The 17,083-nt window shown below is 37.1% G+C and overlaps 1 protein-coding gene across 2 annotated transcripts in view; it reads left to right on the top strand.

Moving 5' to 3' along the window:
- Window positions 1-17,083, top strand: part of CERS6 (ceramide synthase 6) — a gene marked incomplete at its 5' end in the record, with an annotated part of 95,502 nt that overhangs the window by 50,087 nt on the left and 28,332 nt on the right. For both annotated transcript variants that reach the window (XM_083864753.1, XM_083864754.1), the window contains 2 exons: window positions 12,804-12,854; window positions 15,401-15,493. In XM_083864753.1, the coding sequence (XP_083720879.1) occupies window positions 12,804-12,854; window positions 15,401-15,493 (144 nt within the window). The remainder of the gene's footprint in view (window positions 1-12,803; window positions 12,855-15,400; window positions 15,494-17,083) is intronic.

The following is a 17,083-nucleotide window of genomic DNA, read 5'->3' as shown; positions in this document are numbered from 1 at the left end:
TATAATATAAAGCACAGGCATAAAGTCTATTTTCTTGAGGAGTGAAAATTAAAATTTAATTTGCATTCATAAAATGCTTTGCTACTAACATTTGTAAGGAATATAAGTTCTTATCAATATTTAATGGGGTTTTAAAAGAAAAAATGGTGTAGCAACATGCCTAGTTCACTTGATTACTTTTCATTATAGGAATTAAGCTAGCAGTAAGGCTTACCAAAGTATTAATCTCAGATTCATCATCATCCTTGCTTAAATGCCTCTGACAGAGGTTACTTTTTACTAACAAACAAAATGCATTAGTGTTTTAGAAAGAAAAATACCTTTTTTTGCCTATTCTTTTTCTAATGTAGAGTGGAAGGAAGTTTTTGTGGAGTTTCCCATCAGTGCTGTGTTTCAGGTGATTTAAAAAGAGAAGGGTATTAAAAGCTTCTAAGCACTCTGACACAGGTCTTTTAACCCTCCAGTAGAAAGTAATACGGTTTTGTGATGCAAACTTTTTACAGTGTGACTAGTTCTCAGAGCTTCTGTGCAAGCCAGGCCATATTTCTGTAATTCTAGGAGGTGAAATTAGGGGAATGTGAGCACTCTGTATGTTCACATAATCTTTGTTTTGGTCAAAAACTTGGCACAAGAAAATGTATCCAGAATGTCTCTGGTGCTTTGTAAGTAAAAGAGGTTGTACTAATCTTTTTTATGTGTGTAGTTCTTGAGGCTGTCCCAGGTGCAAAGCAACTTGGTGTGAGCAGGAATAATGATGTTCCTGTGTAGAGAGGGCACATCAGAGCTGTCTCAGCTATTTTGCAGTAGTCAGCCCCAGGGGAAGTGTAGGCCAGAGCAGCATGCAATTGCTTTCTCCCTCTGCCTCCTTGAACACTTACATTTTATGTGTACTTCATCCATTAATGTGCCGTATGGTCGCTTGATCCCATAACACTGTGTTTCAGAGCATGCCTTGCAGTGTGATGGCTAATGCACTGAGGGATGAAATAGGTCATCATAATCAGGTTTTGAAGTCACCTGTGTCATTTCTGATACTTTATGAGAAGAGAGAATCAGTGTAATCGTAGTTAAAGAGTTCAAGTTGTCCACCTTCTACCTCAAATATTATTTTCAAAAGCAGATTTGTTAATGAGTATTCTACTGTGTGAGGAAACGGATCAAGGTACCAACTTTGAAAGAGAAGCTTTTTACTAGCTGCCAGCTCCAGTCTTCATCGTTTCCTAAAGCAGGTTTAAATTATTTGTGACTGCAGAGTGGGTGGGTGGCCCATAAAATCATTTAATGTGAAGCATTCACCTTTCCAATCCTCATTCTTGGTAAAATGGCAAATGCTCAATGTGACCATCCCATCTTAGTTTTCAGACTTCTGAATGAGATGTTTTGGCCTTGAAGGACTGAAGCCAGCATTCACTATCACATTATTTGTGTCTTTATAAATCACTAATATTTGAAGCATAAAAGATAAGTTACCAAATACATTTCTGCTTTGATCATGTACATGCAAATTCTTCCCTTTCTGAATGAAACCGAGATTTTTCAGCTCTACCATTTGTTTCATTTGCATGTCTACAAAACAATTCTTTGCAGAGCACCACACCAGTAGTGACACAAGACATTAAGTTCCAGTGGCATTAAACTGACTGCTTTCCTTATCATTAACATAGGAATGAGATAATGTTTTTGTTTTCCTCAGTAGTATTTGTAGTTAAATAAATGGTGGCTTTGCTCATTAAGTGTTAATGGTCTGATTGTGCTCCAATTAAATGGAAAAAAGTATCATTATCTTTGGTGATAAAGAAACAGAGCAAAGAGTTCAGGACTTGTTTCTTGCTTGTTCATCCTTGGTGCTAAGCAGTGCCTGTATAATGCTGTAAAATGAAAAATCTTTACAAGCATATGGGAGCAAAGCTTCCAGGTGACATATATAGACTTTTCACATTTAATTTCCTTCCTTTAATTGCCCATGAGAATTACAAACTCATAGAAGAGGATGAATTTTCTGTGAGTCTTCTGAAGTCTATACTGAGATTGGGAAACCTGAAATTGCATGTAGATATTCTACTTGGAAAAGAATTGTCTGTCTGGATAAACAAATCTTGCTGTTTTTCAAATTTGGTGTTGAAGATGATACAAGTATGCTGTGGCTATATTTAAAAAATGCTGGGTGCAACAAGCTTCTGTATGAATGCAGCTGATTGAGTGTCCTTCCTAATGAGTCATCCCCTGCTGAAGAACTGAGAACTGTCTGGTGGGTAGTTACAATTTCTAGTGGTACATGTAGCTTGCAAAAGAACAGGGAAAGCCATTTTGAAGTGTAAGTTTGACTCCAAAAGTATAGAGGGACATAAGTGTATGGAAGGCAAATAGAAAATAGCAGGGTAGTATGAAGGAAAAAAAACCTGACAGGTAGAGCTCCACTTCTTCTTTTATGAAAGTTCCTCTTTATTGAAACTATAGGATGTTTCAGATGAAGAAAATGAAGTGCTTATCCTCCTGTGTGCACTAACCACTGAGCCAGTGAGCTTCTGAGTGGCAGCAGATGTTCATTAGTGGCCCACAGTTTCTCTGTGCATGTAGAGAGAAACTGGCTTCATGCTTTTTTGTGAAAGAGAATGTTGCATTCTGCTGCTTAGCTGAGTTGGCATATTCATTGCCTCTTTCTGGAATAAAATAGCAGCAGTGATACATGCACATGTTACAGCCCAGAGAGAGTAGTGTAGAATTTGTAAATGCCATTTCAGATTGCTCATACTCCAGAATTTTAGAGCCTAAAGTCAGACCACCTTAATTTGAAATACAAAAAAAGAAATGGTCAATAAAGTGGTGGCTAGTTATTGACATTGTTTCTGTATTACAGTTCACCTGTTATTGAGACTGTTAACCTTAGATCAAGAAAATAATGATTGTTATGCACAGCCACTTCATAAAATTAAATCGCTGTGTTCAACATGTCCAGTGCTCTAGATAGTTTTCAGTCTTTGAAGCAGTAGGACAGACTTGATTTTGTCATAAAAGTTCCTCAGCTACTGGAAAACTATTTGCAGAGCACATTGCGTGTTACATCATTTGGAGCAGAAAAAAATTACCTATGTCAGAATAGTTAGTATTTCAGGTTTTGTTTCCACCTTATCCTGCCATACCTGCTGCATCTATTTTTTCATGAAACTAATGCTGCTGGATATTTTGTGGAACAGAACAATACAAGAAATGCAGCATCTTGGAAAAATTCATGCCACTGTTTGGATTATATTATGTCTGATCATCTGATTCATAGAATAAGACTCCTTAAAGCAGGCTATTTTTTTCTGGATTTAATGCTGAAATACCAAAGCATGAGTTTGGAAAATATCTACCACCTTGGTTTCAATCAGAGCTGAAAACAACACTGTGGCAAAAGTTGGGAAGCAGGAGGTTTACTTCCAGAGCCCTTGGTTTCTCCTTCATTGTTGAATCAATTGAAGCAGGTATTCTGTTGGGCACTTTTTCTGCTCTAGTCTGAATCTGTTGTCATGTTTCCTTCCCACATTGTTCTCAAAAGGTTGTCATATTATCTCTTACTGAAGCTTTGTAATTCCTTTTGTTCAGTCAGCTTATTTGCCCAATGCTGGATAAATATTCTCATTTAAATGAAGAATGCCAGAGGCCACTCTCGAGCCCTCTTAACACGGTGCTGATATTTGATATTTTACTGTGCTATTAACAGAGGGATAATGTGATACGTAGACAACTAAGGGAGGAAATAAAGCCTGCCTTTGGCAGATTGTGCTTGGTTTAAAATTGATTTGGATTCTCTGGAGGATTTTATTACCTTTTTTATTTTTTACTTGTAAAACCAATTGCTGAGTTTCTGTAAATGATGAAAATTTTTAAGCTAAAATAATTTTGGATATTTAAATCGAATTATAATCTTTTTCCTTTCCATGAAAGCAGGGCTGAACATTAGGTGATAAATAAAAAAATTCCTAATTCACTGAGTGAGCAAAAAAGAATACTAGTGCTCTAGAGTCTTTTGAAGAATGCTATTGTGAGAAAGGGGAAATGCCATATTACATATTTAAATAAGCATTGCGAGTGGAAACGGTTTCCAGGAAGACCATAGCTAGATGCCATCTCATGGAAAAGGAATTTCCAGCACATTCAGATATATCTTCAAAAGAGCATTAAAATTGTTGAGGACATTTAGGAGAGATAAATAGAGTGTTTTGGATGCTTGAGATATAGATCATGAGTCATGCTGTGAGAAAGATGGAAGCTACTGGAGAAGCTTAGTTTTAAATGACTGCAGTACCTCTGTGTACATCAACAAGGAAATGAATGCATTTTGGACAATGAGGCTTTGTAAGAGAAGGCAAGTCAGCATAGGAAATAATTCACTGTATAAGCTGTTGGAAGTTAAGATAATAACTGGATCAGGCAAAAGAGCACTAAGCTAAGCAAGCTGGCAGAATTTATTTGTGGCTGAAAGGAAACTGAAGGTTTTTGAAAGAAAAAGCAAAAGGACAATATCAATGGGATCCTAATTCAGTAATAGGACACTGATGGCAACAGGACTTTGAAATGTAGACAATGAGGACAAATTTTACATAATCATGGGAAGGAAAAGCAACACACTAATTTAAAAAATACATCTAGAATTGAATTTCACTTTATCTGTTTTGAATCCAGCTGGGGGTATTTAATAACATCAGAGTAGTAAGTAAATGCTATGTAATCATCCATTTGGCAAGTTAAGCTGGTACTGAGCCATGTACAGCATCTCTGCTGTGTGTGCATTACACTGTCATTCCGGGCAGTGAAGGAGAGCCTGCCACACCTCAAGTGCCCCTGTGGACTGGTTGCTAATTTTCCCTTCAGCACAGTAGTCATTTTCTTGGCAGCCCAGCTTTCTGAAAGACTGAAAAATTTTCAGGGTCATATCATAAAAATGGCAGATGTACAAGAAGTACTTCACAAAGTGTTATATTTGGGCATTTTTGTGATAAAAACAGTTTTAATTCATCTCTAAACTGAGGTGGCTCATTCATACCTGTAGCAAAGTATTAGCTCAGCACTCTACTGCCATGAGCTTTTCATGCTTTTCTATTCAAATTAGTGAAACAGTCCTGTTTTTCACAGCTAATTAAACCTGAGCAAAGAGTACATGTTTGGATATCAGAACAGGTTATTACTAATGTAACTGGTGCTTTGTGTTGTCCTTGTTCAGTTGAACTCACTACTGAGGGAATGACTTGGAGGAAGGGAGCTGTATTCTCAAATAAATCAGTAAAACCTGTAGAACAATGTGTATTTTTATACCATTAGTGCTCCAAGTCATTAAGCTGCTCCATTTTATCTTTAAGCAGTAGAGAAAAAAATCTGCTGTAAATTTGAATCTAATTCAGAGTTTTGCTTCTGTTTTTTAAATGCTGTTATCTCAAAGGTAACTTCTGGAGTTTCAACAGGGATTTTTGTCCTGTCCCCAGGAATTGTAGGCTCTGGAAGATGAGGAAGATAAAGTTTTTTCCTCTTGCCCAATTACTTTAGGTTTTTTGCTGTGGCACAAATTTATTGTTTATCGTTTAATACTAAAACTTAATACAAATTTGCAATTTATGAAACAAAATAATATACAATTTATGATAGTTCCCCTGTCTTATACCAGCCAGTCTTATTGCTAGTTGTTTTAATAGATCAGTTGCAGAAAACTGCATGTCAGAATAGATCCACCAGCAGATGACAAATGGAAACAACAAAAGACTTGTGTCTTCACACTTCCTCAGCAGGAGGGGAAGGTGAAAAACAGAAGGAACATGAATGTAACATTTTATGTAGGTTTAGACATTTTGGGAAATTATTTTGGCTGTCTTTGTTTGCTTTAGAGAAGGAAATGTTATTATGGTCACTGACTCAGAACTGAGCAGGAAAAAATTCCTTGCAAAATGTGTTTTTATATTTAAATTCATTAACCTTTACCCTTTCTTTCTGATAGAGGAAAATACAAAATGAGAGAGATTGTCTCACTGGGATTTTTTCATTCAGTACTTAGTACTTGTGCATTATTATATACACCATGAAATGTGATTCTTGGGGTGTTCTCTGTGGGGCCAGGAGTTGGATTGGTCCTGATGGGAGAGTGGGTAGTTCGCTAATGAAAGGTCTTCTTCACCACCTGCCCATAATGGCACCATGTGATTCAAACACATCCTTGCCTCTCTAGGGGTAAATATTGGCCCTGGGAAACTAGAGAAAACCTGTATTTTCTGTTAAAAATTCTGCAGTTGCAGTAACTTTCTAATTTTCAGACTGTCAGGGATGATTTTGAGACCTTGCTACAATGTGCCTGTGTGGAAGTACAGCAAAACACATCAGCTGGGGCTTTTGTTTGGCTTTTCTATATATGGTGTTTTTCCAGTATGCAGTGTAGGGTTCATAAATACCACATTCTTAACATTTGGGTTTAGGCATGAAATTTTATCTTGCTGCTTACCTCAGTATGGAGTTGCTCTTATTATTAAAAAATTATCTCCCTCTGTGGACTGCATGCAGTGGTAGAGCATGTTATATGTCAGTGAAGCAAGCCACGGTGAATCCTGCAAAGGAAAGCAGCTGCCTAAGGATTTCCAAAACATCATCATCAGTACAATGAATCTGGTAAACACTTTGCATCAACACATGGTACTGGAAGGCAGTGGCTGGCAGAATCAGACACATGCACTCTTCCGGCAGAGCAGCCACAGATAGAAACATAATTACAGAAAGTAGATATGTAATGGTGAGTTTAATTATCAACCACTTTCCTGTATGCCCTTGAGTAACCATAGTATCAGAGCACTGGAAACCCTGGAGCTTTGTTGAAGCTGCATCCTGTAGGAAAATTAGGAGTAGTCTGAAATCATGCTACTTTGCAGTGATCAATAAGGGTTGAAGTGCCCCATTTTATTTTTTTAATGATTTGTTCTTGGGATTTTCCCTGGTCTCTTAAAGGTTTAATTTTCTGCAGATCTCCCTCTTATGAAGCTAAGGTTTTCCAATGTAAACTTAAGTACTCTCTCTAAACAAACTAATTTCAGGCATGCAGTTATGTGTTGTCTTTTTAAAAAAAGTAAATCCATAAATATCCTCTTAGATGCAAATGCTAGGCTAATTGATGTGGTCTGGCATTGTGATCAAAAATAGAAGGCAGCTGTAAAGCTAGTGGGTGTGCAGCTGCTTTGCTTCATCAGAGGGTTATCAGGTGTCTGGAGTGCTCGGGTGAATGCATCCACTATGTTTTATGTACAATTCCTACAGTGTAGATTGAGGAACTACAAAATACATTGAATAATGTTTCTGGGAGCTTTAGCCTAGCTCCTGTAATATTTATGTAGACCTCCAGCTGCTCTAAAATGTTGTAGCACCACTGGCCACTCAGCTTGCTCATGACCAAACAGTCCTTGAAAATGTTGCCATTACACATGAAGGCAAAAGTTTTTAGAAGTTTTTTTACTACAAAGCAACTAGCAGGGCAAGTATCAGAGGAATACAAAAGGTAGTATACAAAAGAGAGCAAATATTTTGCTCACTGGGCTTGGTAAGGGGACTGGTGGCTGTCTGGGAGAGGAGGGGGAGGAGATGCTACAGTCACCAATTTCTCTGTCCGGAGTATTGTTCTGTTCAGTGCATTGCCTTAATCAATGTTAGCACCCTTCCAGATTCTAATTATAAGATCCTTTTGCCAGCTTCATTTTTCGCATAAGGAAGTTGAAAGTAAATTTTTATCAACACAAGACATAAGCTCCAGATCTCTGTACACAATATTTTTAAAGAGAAAATTGGATGTGTGCATGGAGCTTACCCTGCCTTTCCAAATATCATTTTATGTAAATACATCAAAACTTGAATTCATACTTTTTCTAAATCCTTTTTTTTTGGGCACACATGTATTTGCATTTGAATGTCAAGTGCATCTTCCAGTGATTGTTATTAATCTTGGCCTTTATGAGTTCTTCTATATTTTATGATTTCCCATTAGCAGAAGTATAATTTTTAATTATGTTTGGAAGTCAACAGTGAAGATTGTTGAGGAAAGACTGAGCACTCTTCATTGCAGAAGCATTTTTTCCCTTAAAAATCTTTTTTCTACAGACACAAAGCACTAAACTCTAGAGAAAAAAAAAAACAGTTCTGCAAAAACTTAAAACAGCTTGCTTAGTCACAATATATGAAAAGAGAACCTCAGGAGGTTCGCTGACAATGTGTCATATTGTCTTCACTTCTGTAGTTAGCTATGCCAAGAAATTCCAATGACTGGTTAGATCTGTGAAGGATTTATGAAAATTCTATTCCTGGTGTGAAGCAACTGTATCCTAAACCAAATTACAGTCACTGGAAGGAAGAACATGCACAAATTGATGCAAAATAGTTGCCATGCATTTTGTTGTTTTGCTGAGTTCTCTTTGTTCCCAGCATGGTGTTTTGTCAGAACTCAGTGATTTTGTGGATAGAGGGAAGCACACATAATTTTGATGTGTAGGTGGCTTGCAGTGGTGCTTGCAGAGTGTCAGTTCATTGCACAGTTCAGCCTGTGCTCTTGGCATCGTTGGCTGCTAAGGTTGTGCCCTCAGAGCCTGCTTTGCATGGCCAGAAGAGACTGGAAACTGTCTTATATGTTTTATAAATCAGTCAAACTTTAGTATGAGAAATTCTTAAGTAGTAGCAAAACAAATGCAACAGTAACAAGAGATGTTGCTATATTCAGGGCAATTTTTCAGAGGATAGTAGGAAAAAGCACACATATTTAGGAAATCACAGTTTCCAAAACATTGTAAGTCTGAAGTCCTTGGAGGCCAGGCAGACTTAGTGGATAATGACAGAAACCTTGAAAAGCTGACTCAGAAAGTTCTGGTTGTAGCTTTACGAATTTTCTGAAAATCAGGAACAATGAGTAAAAGCTTCACTTTCTTTCTGCTGGAGACAAAGAAGGTGCAAAATATTTATACTTGTGAGAAAAAAGGTAGTTTTCTGTAACTTGTAAAACAGTGGCTTATTTTACAACTATTAATACCAAGGAATTTTTCTGTAGTTAAAAAGGAAAAGAATGTATTTGTTTGTACATTATATGCAGAAGCAAATATTGTCATGGCTATATATGCTCCTTAAGAGTGAAAGGCTGTGGTAGTCTACAGTTATGCTGATCTTCATTGAGTCAAGTAAGAAGATGGAAAAGGAAGCCCACGGTCATTGTGGAGTTTGTATCTAAGAGAATAACTTGGGTTTGCCATACACGGATGAAGTAATTTTAATAGTAGAACATAGAGCCCCTGGCAGAGGAAAGTAAGGAAGGACACTTTTTGTGTTCCTAGTAATTTAACTTTCTTTCTAATGTCAGCAGCCATCCAGCATACCACACCAAGAGGATGCAGGTGTTGCAGAAAAAAAAAAAAGAAATCGAGCAATTCAAATTACCTCTCAGCAAGTGCTTATTCAACTGAGTGATGTCTAAGAGGAATGTTTATTAATACATTGAAAAAGAAAAAAAATGCTATAATCCCTAGCCATAATTGGGGAAAAATGAGAATTGAGGTACTATTTAATTTAAGCAAGTAGAAATGCACAAAAATAAAACCAACCAACAAACTAAACCTAACCAAAAAACTGCTACCCATCACCCCAAAAACCCTGTTAATAATGAAGAATTGTTCTTCTGCTAATGTTATGAAAGGTGCTGTTGACTAAAAGGCTATCAGTTTCAATTCCTGGATAATAAAAAATGTGTGAAAAGTGTTAAATATCACTGTATTTTGTAGTGAACAGAAAGCTGGTAGTCTCCTCCTCTGCTGTTGCAGTTGCACTCTTGAATAGCTGAAGTGCAAAGCTTGGGATACACCAAGGGGTCTCCCTGTGTGAGCAGGAGCCACTCCTCTGCCTGCGCTGGGAGAAGGCAGCTGCTGTTGAGGAAAAGAGTGTGGCTGTGTCATGTACTGTACACGTGTCAGACAGTGAATGTTTGCTCCTGGGGTAAGAGTAAGTTGCACACAGCATTTTTGGGGTTAAGTGAATGCTAATGAAGAGGAAATCTTCTGGCCTTACTTTGTACCACATGTTTCTGCAAAGAGCAAGGACCTGCTGTAACTTGCTGGATGTAGATACGAATGCTGTGAGACATCTTTGACATCTTTGCCTATATCAGCCCCCCAAAAATAAGATCAGTAAAGCTTTGCTAAAAGTATATATTATCTTGACTGTAAATAATAGTGCTAATTTCTGTTCCATTTAATATTGCTTGTAACTGTCAGAGACAAATGATACAAAATTGTATTCAAACACATTAACCAAGCCATATAAAAATATTTTTTATGAGAGTAGTGAACATGTACACATTATATGCTCTGTCTTGTTTTACAGGTTCAAAAGCTCTCTAATTTCAAAAGCAACTTAAAATCTTTTATTTTTGGACTAAAGATGTCGTACTTTGATTTGAAATGTGTTTTGAGCATAAATTGGCTCTAGTGAAATGTGGGGATTTTGTAATGATGTTCCTGGATTTTTACATGCAGGAGTCTGGTAAAAACAGCAGCCAGATTTCTTTATTTGATGGAAAAGTCAGAAGATGTTTCTTACCTAAGAATTTTGGAAGAACCCTTTTGGGAGCTACACCCTGCCCTCAATGGTCATGACTAAATCAGGTGCATAACTGCTCTGTGTGATACTCCTAAATGGGAAGTTTTTTATTGTACTGCTTTTTTTTCTTTTTTTTTTTTTCCCTCCATTTACTATCAAAACTGACCTTTCACATACTAGATACTAGCAGTATTTTGAGCAAGACCTGGAGATTTTCACTTCCTAGTGCTTTCTGAAAGCCAGGAGTGAATTAAAAGCATTCTCTAGAGAGAAGTGAATGAGGCAATGGATACAAAACAACCCAAGGTTTCTGGCTAAGCATGCAAACATCAGAGATAATTTTGGAAGGGTTTTTTTTGTTTTGTTTGGATTTTCAAAATCCTCAGTCATTCCCTTTTTAAGAGGTATTCCTGTAAGGGAATTATGGTGATTTGCTCCTTAATACTGTAAATCTCAACCGATTGAACAGCTGTTTACATCCTCTGACACTCTGCCTCTTCCCTAAAATCCTCCAGGACAAGCATAAGCAAAGTGCGCTGCTGCTAAAGCTGTTAAGAGCAACTTAGAGGTGCCAAGGCAAGTCAAGGGAGAGGGGCGACTGGGGAGGAAAGAAGGGTAAGAACGTGGTGTGGGAGCCCTGCTATTTTAAGTGCTCTTGCCCATAGAGGATCCATTAGGTTTCCAAACAGCTACTGAGAAGCACTTTGTCTGAGATGGCAGCATGGCTTTCTGAGCCTTATGTGGCCCAGAAGGGGCATATGTTCTGCTGTATTTGCCTTTGAGGCTTAATGCATACATTACATTATTTGTCAGTTGTGATACCCTTTAGGGCTTTGTGGTTATGGGTTCATCAAGTAAGGCCTATTTTATTAAGCAATCAGCATTTTAATTGCACATAAAGCTCTGTATCTGTAGCTCCTGCAGCAAACATTTCGATGAAGAAGCCTTAAGATGTCATAATATTTGAAAGAAAAAAATATGCATTTTTTGCTAGGACCTGTAATTTAGGCAGCAAAATAATTGGGTAGGAAGCATCTCTTTTGTTGAATATAATATGAAAGACAGTTACAGCTTTTCAAACCTGGCTAAAACTATGAATTATCCTAGAATATTTGTGTAGATCTAATTTAGGCAGCTGTCAGACAGAAATATTTTAGATTCTTTATATTGTCTTCCAGAGGTGCTATGGCTTCCAAAGACTATTTTTATTGCATGAAATGAGTACAATTTTACTTCTATAGCAAAGTAAATGCTGTGGAGAAGTTTGAACCAATTATTGGTTCCGTGAAGTTACTTATAATGGAGGGAAGGATAGGTTTGGATGGACTTCAATCATTCTTACAGCATCCTTGAGAGAGGCTTACCAGAAACTTTGGGAGGTCTGTTACTTCAAATGTTGGTATACCTTTTGAGTTACTGTAGGAATTTTTCTTTGCCATTTCAGGAGCACTGGGGCCATGGGTGTGAAAATTTTATTTTATCTTCTTTTTCATTAAAGGGCATATTCAAAAATCATTCCTACCTAGCCTGATCCTCAGCCTGGGGCTTTAACATTCTGCCTAGCGTCCGTTTTCTTGCCTTGACACTCACCCATTGTATTTTGGATGAGCATGGAATTGCGGTTTGCCTGAGCTGTGCTGCTCCACCTGATGGTGAAAACAAGAACATGCCTTCTCTCAGGCAGTGAGGATTTATTTGAAAAACTGTGATCTAGGGGAAGCATTTAATGCTGTTAGTGTATGCTGTGTGCTGCCTTAATCCAGGAGACTTACTAATGATGTTCTGTCCCCTTTATACTCGAATGTAGAGCAGATAAGGCTATGTAAAGATGAAGGATGGATCCTATACGGAAGAATGCCTATTTATAATGGCACATACAAGGAATCTTCTTCAAAATATTTAGGCAGGCTGAGGTCAAAATATCCTGTGCTATTGAGAATATAGTGTGAGATCTGACCATCCAAGCACAAACTGGTTACTTTCAGTCTGCACTCTTGCAAAAGTGACGTCATGGGGTACAAGCAAAAACAGGCAAGTTTCCCTAATTCATGCCGTGAAACTCTGAGAAGTCTCCTTGTTCTATTCGGTTTTCATAGCCTCGATCAAAAAATGCAAGTTCAAAGCTGTTCTTATATTTTTGCCCTTTGTTAGTATTAAATGTATACACTTAACATAGCACAAGGTGGTGTGTACAGACCTTTGTTTTGCTTTTTTCTTTCTTACAGACACCCTGGCTTTGGAACACCAGGCAGTGCTGGAGCGGGTATCCATATCAGGTAAAATTTACAGTGCTGTCTAAAAGCAAGCATGACACTTCTGCAGAGCTCTGTTTTTGTTATGGTGGAGCTTTGTGCCAGTATGTCTGTGTGAGTGGGCTACTTAGCAGTTCAGAACATTGCTAGATTCTTCCCATCTTGCTTGAGTTCAAGATGGGAAAGATGAGCATAGCTGTCACACCTGAATTCTACACATTAAATTCTAAAAGCTCCAGAGAAGAGTTTGCAGTTTAAGGAATTTAACCTGTCTAGGGTACTTTTTTTTTTTTTTTTTTTTTTTTTTTTATCCCTAAAGAGCAGGGAAGGGGAAAAAAACACAATTGCCTGACTGGAAAGTATGAAGAAGAGTATTGTCCAAAAGACACATGAATCCCTGTCAACAGCCCTTGACAGACTGAACAGAACTGTGTTTGGATGCTGCTCTTCTTGAAGGTTGTGTCTCTGTTGGAAATAGTTCAGTGGAGACAGTTCAGCAGAAATCTTGATCCAAGAAAGGTTGAAGGAATTTGGTCGTGTAGCCTCAGAAGAAATAATGACTTAAATTCCACCCAGAGACTGGAGAGTGAACTGAACAACTCTAGGGAAGCAGCAGCAGAAATTGAATGGGGGAAGTGCTGAAACTTTACATACAATTGTTTCTTGGATTGATACAGCTGCAGTCACTGGTGCCTCTCAGCCCTGTTTCCTACGTTTTTTGACTTATTACATGCAATAAGAGGTTGACTGATAACAAAAGACCATGAAGCTTACTCATTGAAGAACATATGTTTACCAGACTTATCAGAAGAACAAGGTCATTTAGAAAGTTGGTTACAACTTTTAGAGTGTGGGAGCTAAAATTACTATATCTAATATCATTCTAGTAGCGGTGAGGGTCCAACGTAAGCAAATTATCAAATTAAAGTCATTATGAAAATCATTGTCTTGAAGATAAAAATGTCTGCTGGGTGCTAATCAGGGCTAAGTACTGGATTTTCAATTTGTTCTGTGGGTTTTTTCCATAACTATATAAAATCTCTAATCTTTTGTTTGCTACAACTCCTTTGTAAATTACTAGCAATGCACTGCAGAAATCCAGCTGGACTTTACTGTAGATACAGCCAAATGGATCATTTGGGTGACAACAGCTGTAAGCACAGGTTAAGTTATTGAGGTTAAGTCTATGGAGACCTGGAACCTAACATTTGAACTAAGTTAAACACACTATTGATCCAAGAAGGAATGTGACATCTTTAGAATTGCCTAACACTATCGCTGTGTATGGCTTTAGAAATTCTAATGCTGTTATTAATAAAGCAGCTGAAAATCCTAATTTTTTACTAGAAATTTTCCCCAGTGAGTTCCCTTGCAATAATGGGTATAATAGTTGCAGTTCATTGCAAGCTCTTATTTTTTTCCTTTTTTAATTACATGTAATTAAAAGTCTGTTGGCAGTCTCTCTAACTCAGAAAAGGGTTATATTGGCCCAAGAAATGGCTTTAAAGGATGAATTTTGAGTTACACATTTTTCGTAAAGCTTAAGCATATGTCTATATTAAAATAACACCCATAGAGCATTTCCTGGGAATCCAAGGACTGGCTTTCAGCTGCAAAGAACTTGTTTGCAAAAGGGAATGGGAATAAAAGGTGCAACTGAAATACCTCTTGCCAATGGAAACAGCTCATACCCTGCTTGGTTGCATAGTTGTGCCAGTGCAAGCTGCTCTGGAGATGATTTATCTGATCCCTTGGTAGATGCCCTCAGGAGCTTCTTTGCCAGTGTCCCTGTGTATCACTGCCATGGAAGACTTGACTATCATGGAGGCACATTTGCATGGAAATTAGAGTAGCTCCTAGGATGGGCTTTCTTAGGCTGAGGGTCAAAGAGTTTATGTGTGCCACCAGTTACCTTCTTTAAAGTTACCCCAGGTTGGTTTTGATTATGCATTATTAGTTTTTATTTCTTTTACTTTGAAACAACTCTGTAACCATGTTGTATATCAGACAAGATGCTTGGATAAATTTATTTTCTTCTTTCAAATGTTAGTATGTGCCCAGAAAACGGTTAAGTTCTTCAAAAGTAGGCATTTCTATTATAAAGAGCCCTGCTCAAAGCCCATATTTCATCATGAGCAGATGACATTATAAACTAGCTTTTTTATATGACATTATAAACTTACTTTTTTTCTAGTCTACTCTAGCATTGTATTTTTGCTATGCTTTAAGCCCACATTACTGATACACAGCAAGATATTTCAAGTAAACTTTCAAAAGAGACTTAGGAATACTCAGAATTTAGTTTGCTCTGGGTTCCCAAAGGACATCATCATAATTTTTGGTGTTACAGTATTGTCAGGGCTAAAACATTAGAAGAGAGTATGTTGGGGAGCTTTATTTTTCCAGAGCCATCAAAGTTTGAAAGAGGCAACCATAATCTTTTTTTTTTATATATAGGATGCTTATGTATAATTCAATAATCCCCTGTGATTAAGCGTGTCTCCTATAGACCACGGCTGCCTGTAATGTCAGTTAGACTCTATTAACCTTTTCTCATCTCCACCTTTCAGCCACTGATGCCTGACCTTCATTACTACTACATAGTTGAATTGTCATTCTACTGGTCCTTAATGTTTTCCCAATTCATTGACGTCAAAAGAAAGGTAAGAACAATGAGATTAAAAACACCTAAAGCTTTAAGCTTTAACATATCATTTTTTACTTGAGGAATACCTGTATTACATGTGCAGTGAGCTGGAAATACAGTTGTTTTTAGTGTTCAACTCTTGCAGATATTAATCACTGAGAAACTGGGATTATCTTAATCTATTCCTTTTTATTATAATGTGAGGTTTTTCTTCACATGGAAAGAAGAGCCTGGAGAAAATATTGAAGGGCAAATAGAAGTCAAAAGACTTTCTGCCTTCATGCAGTGACTTGAATGGAATTGAACAGCAAGTATCTGGTAGATGTACTGTTTCTTCTAGGAGTTAAACAATGAAATACTAGGAAAAGGTCAAGACTGCTTCATAAATTCATAATACCACTTTGCGATAAGATCTGTAAGGGCTTTCAGTTTTTTATACAAAAGGACAGCAAAATCATTTAATATTAAAAAGTGATGTTATATTTAATATTTACCCTTACAGTCATGTAGCTGAGCATTGCTATTAGGGTGTTGTTAATTTAAAAAAAAAAACAAAAAAAAACCAACTCTGTCCAAATGCATATATTTTTCCAGAATTAGTTGTAACCTGTTCCATATTCCAAGTTCTCTTCTCCAAAGAGAATCCTAGTCCATAGCAGAAGAAGCAACACAACAGTTCCTATGTAATAACACTCCATTGAGCTATTCTTGCAGGGGCTTTGATGTTTCAAAATTAGTTTTTTGAACATTTGAAAGGATTTTATAATATCTTTATGTGCTTCCTTCAGCTGTCATTTAAATAAATTATTGTAGGTTATGCTAATGAAAAATTCCTGTTTATTAGAATTTCAGCAGAAGCATAACTCTGAAAAGAGTAAATGAAGGATGCAGTATGACCTGAATAAACTTACCTGTCATTTAGAACCACAGTATATTCCTGGGAGTCCTATGCCAGAGCTACCTTTATAGAAACACACTTCTCTGGATTTCCAGATTATTCCAGAAGTAGAAATCTCAAGAAAGCATCCACAAAATTTACATCGATATTGGAGAGTAATTGTAAATACAACAACCAATTTATGATGAATACATATAAATCTCTTGCTTGCATTGTCTGTAGATGCTAAACATTCTGTTAATCATGAGCTTGAAATGAGTATAACTTCTCTGTTTCACAAACCGAGGTAAACAATGCTTAAGGGAGCTGTATGATAGTGGAGATGAATTTAAATCAAGAGTAGTATTGACTGTTGTGGTTTAGGTTTGCTTATCTGAGTCACGGTACCATTTATGTGGTGATTTTACATTTGCCAAATTTGTTTGCTAACTGAGAGATTGGATTTTGGGAGAAAAAGGCAAAAGCAGGCTCACCTTAGAAGCAAAACCAGATAGATTTTATTAATATACACTAAGAGGAGAAAAATAAGAAAAGACAAAAAAAAACCCCAACATAAATTAATTTATAAAACCAACCCTCTCACTACAAACTGTTCATTTTCTACAAACAACATAAAGAGGCAAAACTCAGAACTCCAGGTCAGTACCACTTATAAAACAGTCTTTGAGAGAGAGAAGTCACTCCTGTGGTTTGGTAACTTTCACACAA

This window comes from Zosterops lateralis, assembly GCF_965231275.1.
Source record: "Zosterops lateralis genome assembly, chromosome: 7".
Classification (NCBI taxonomy): Eukaryota; Metazoa; Chordata; class Aves; order Passeriformes; family Zosteropidae; genus Zosterops; species Zosterops lateralis.
This window is presented reverse-complemented; position numbering and strand designations above follow the sequence as displayed.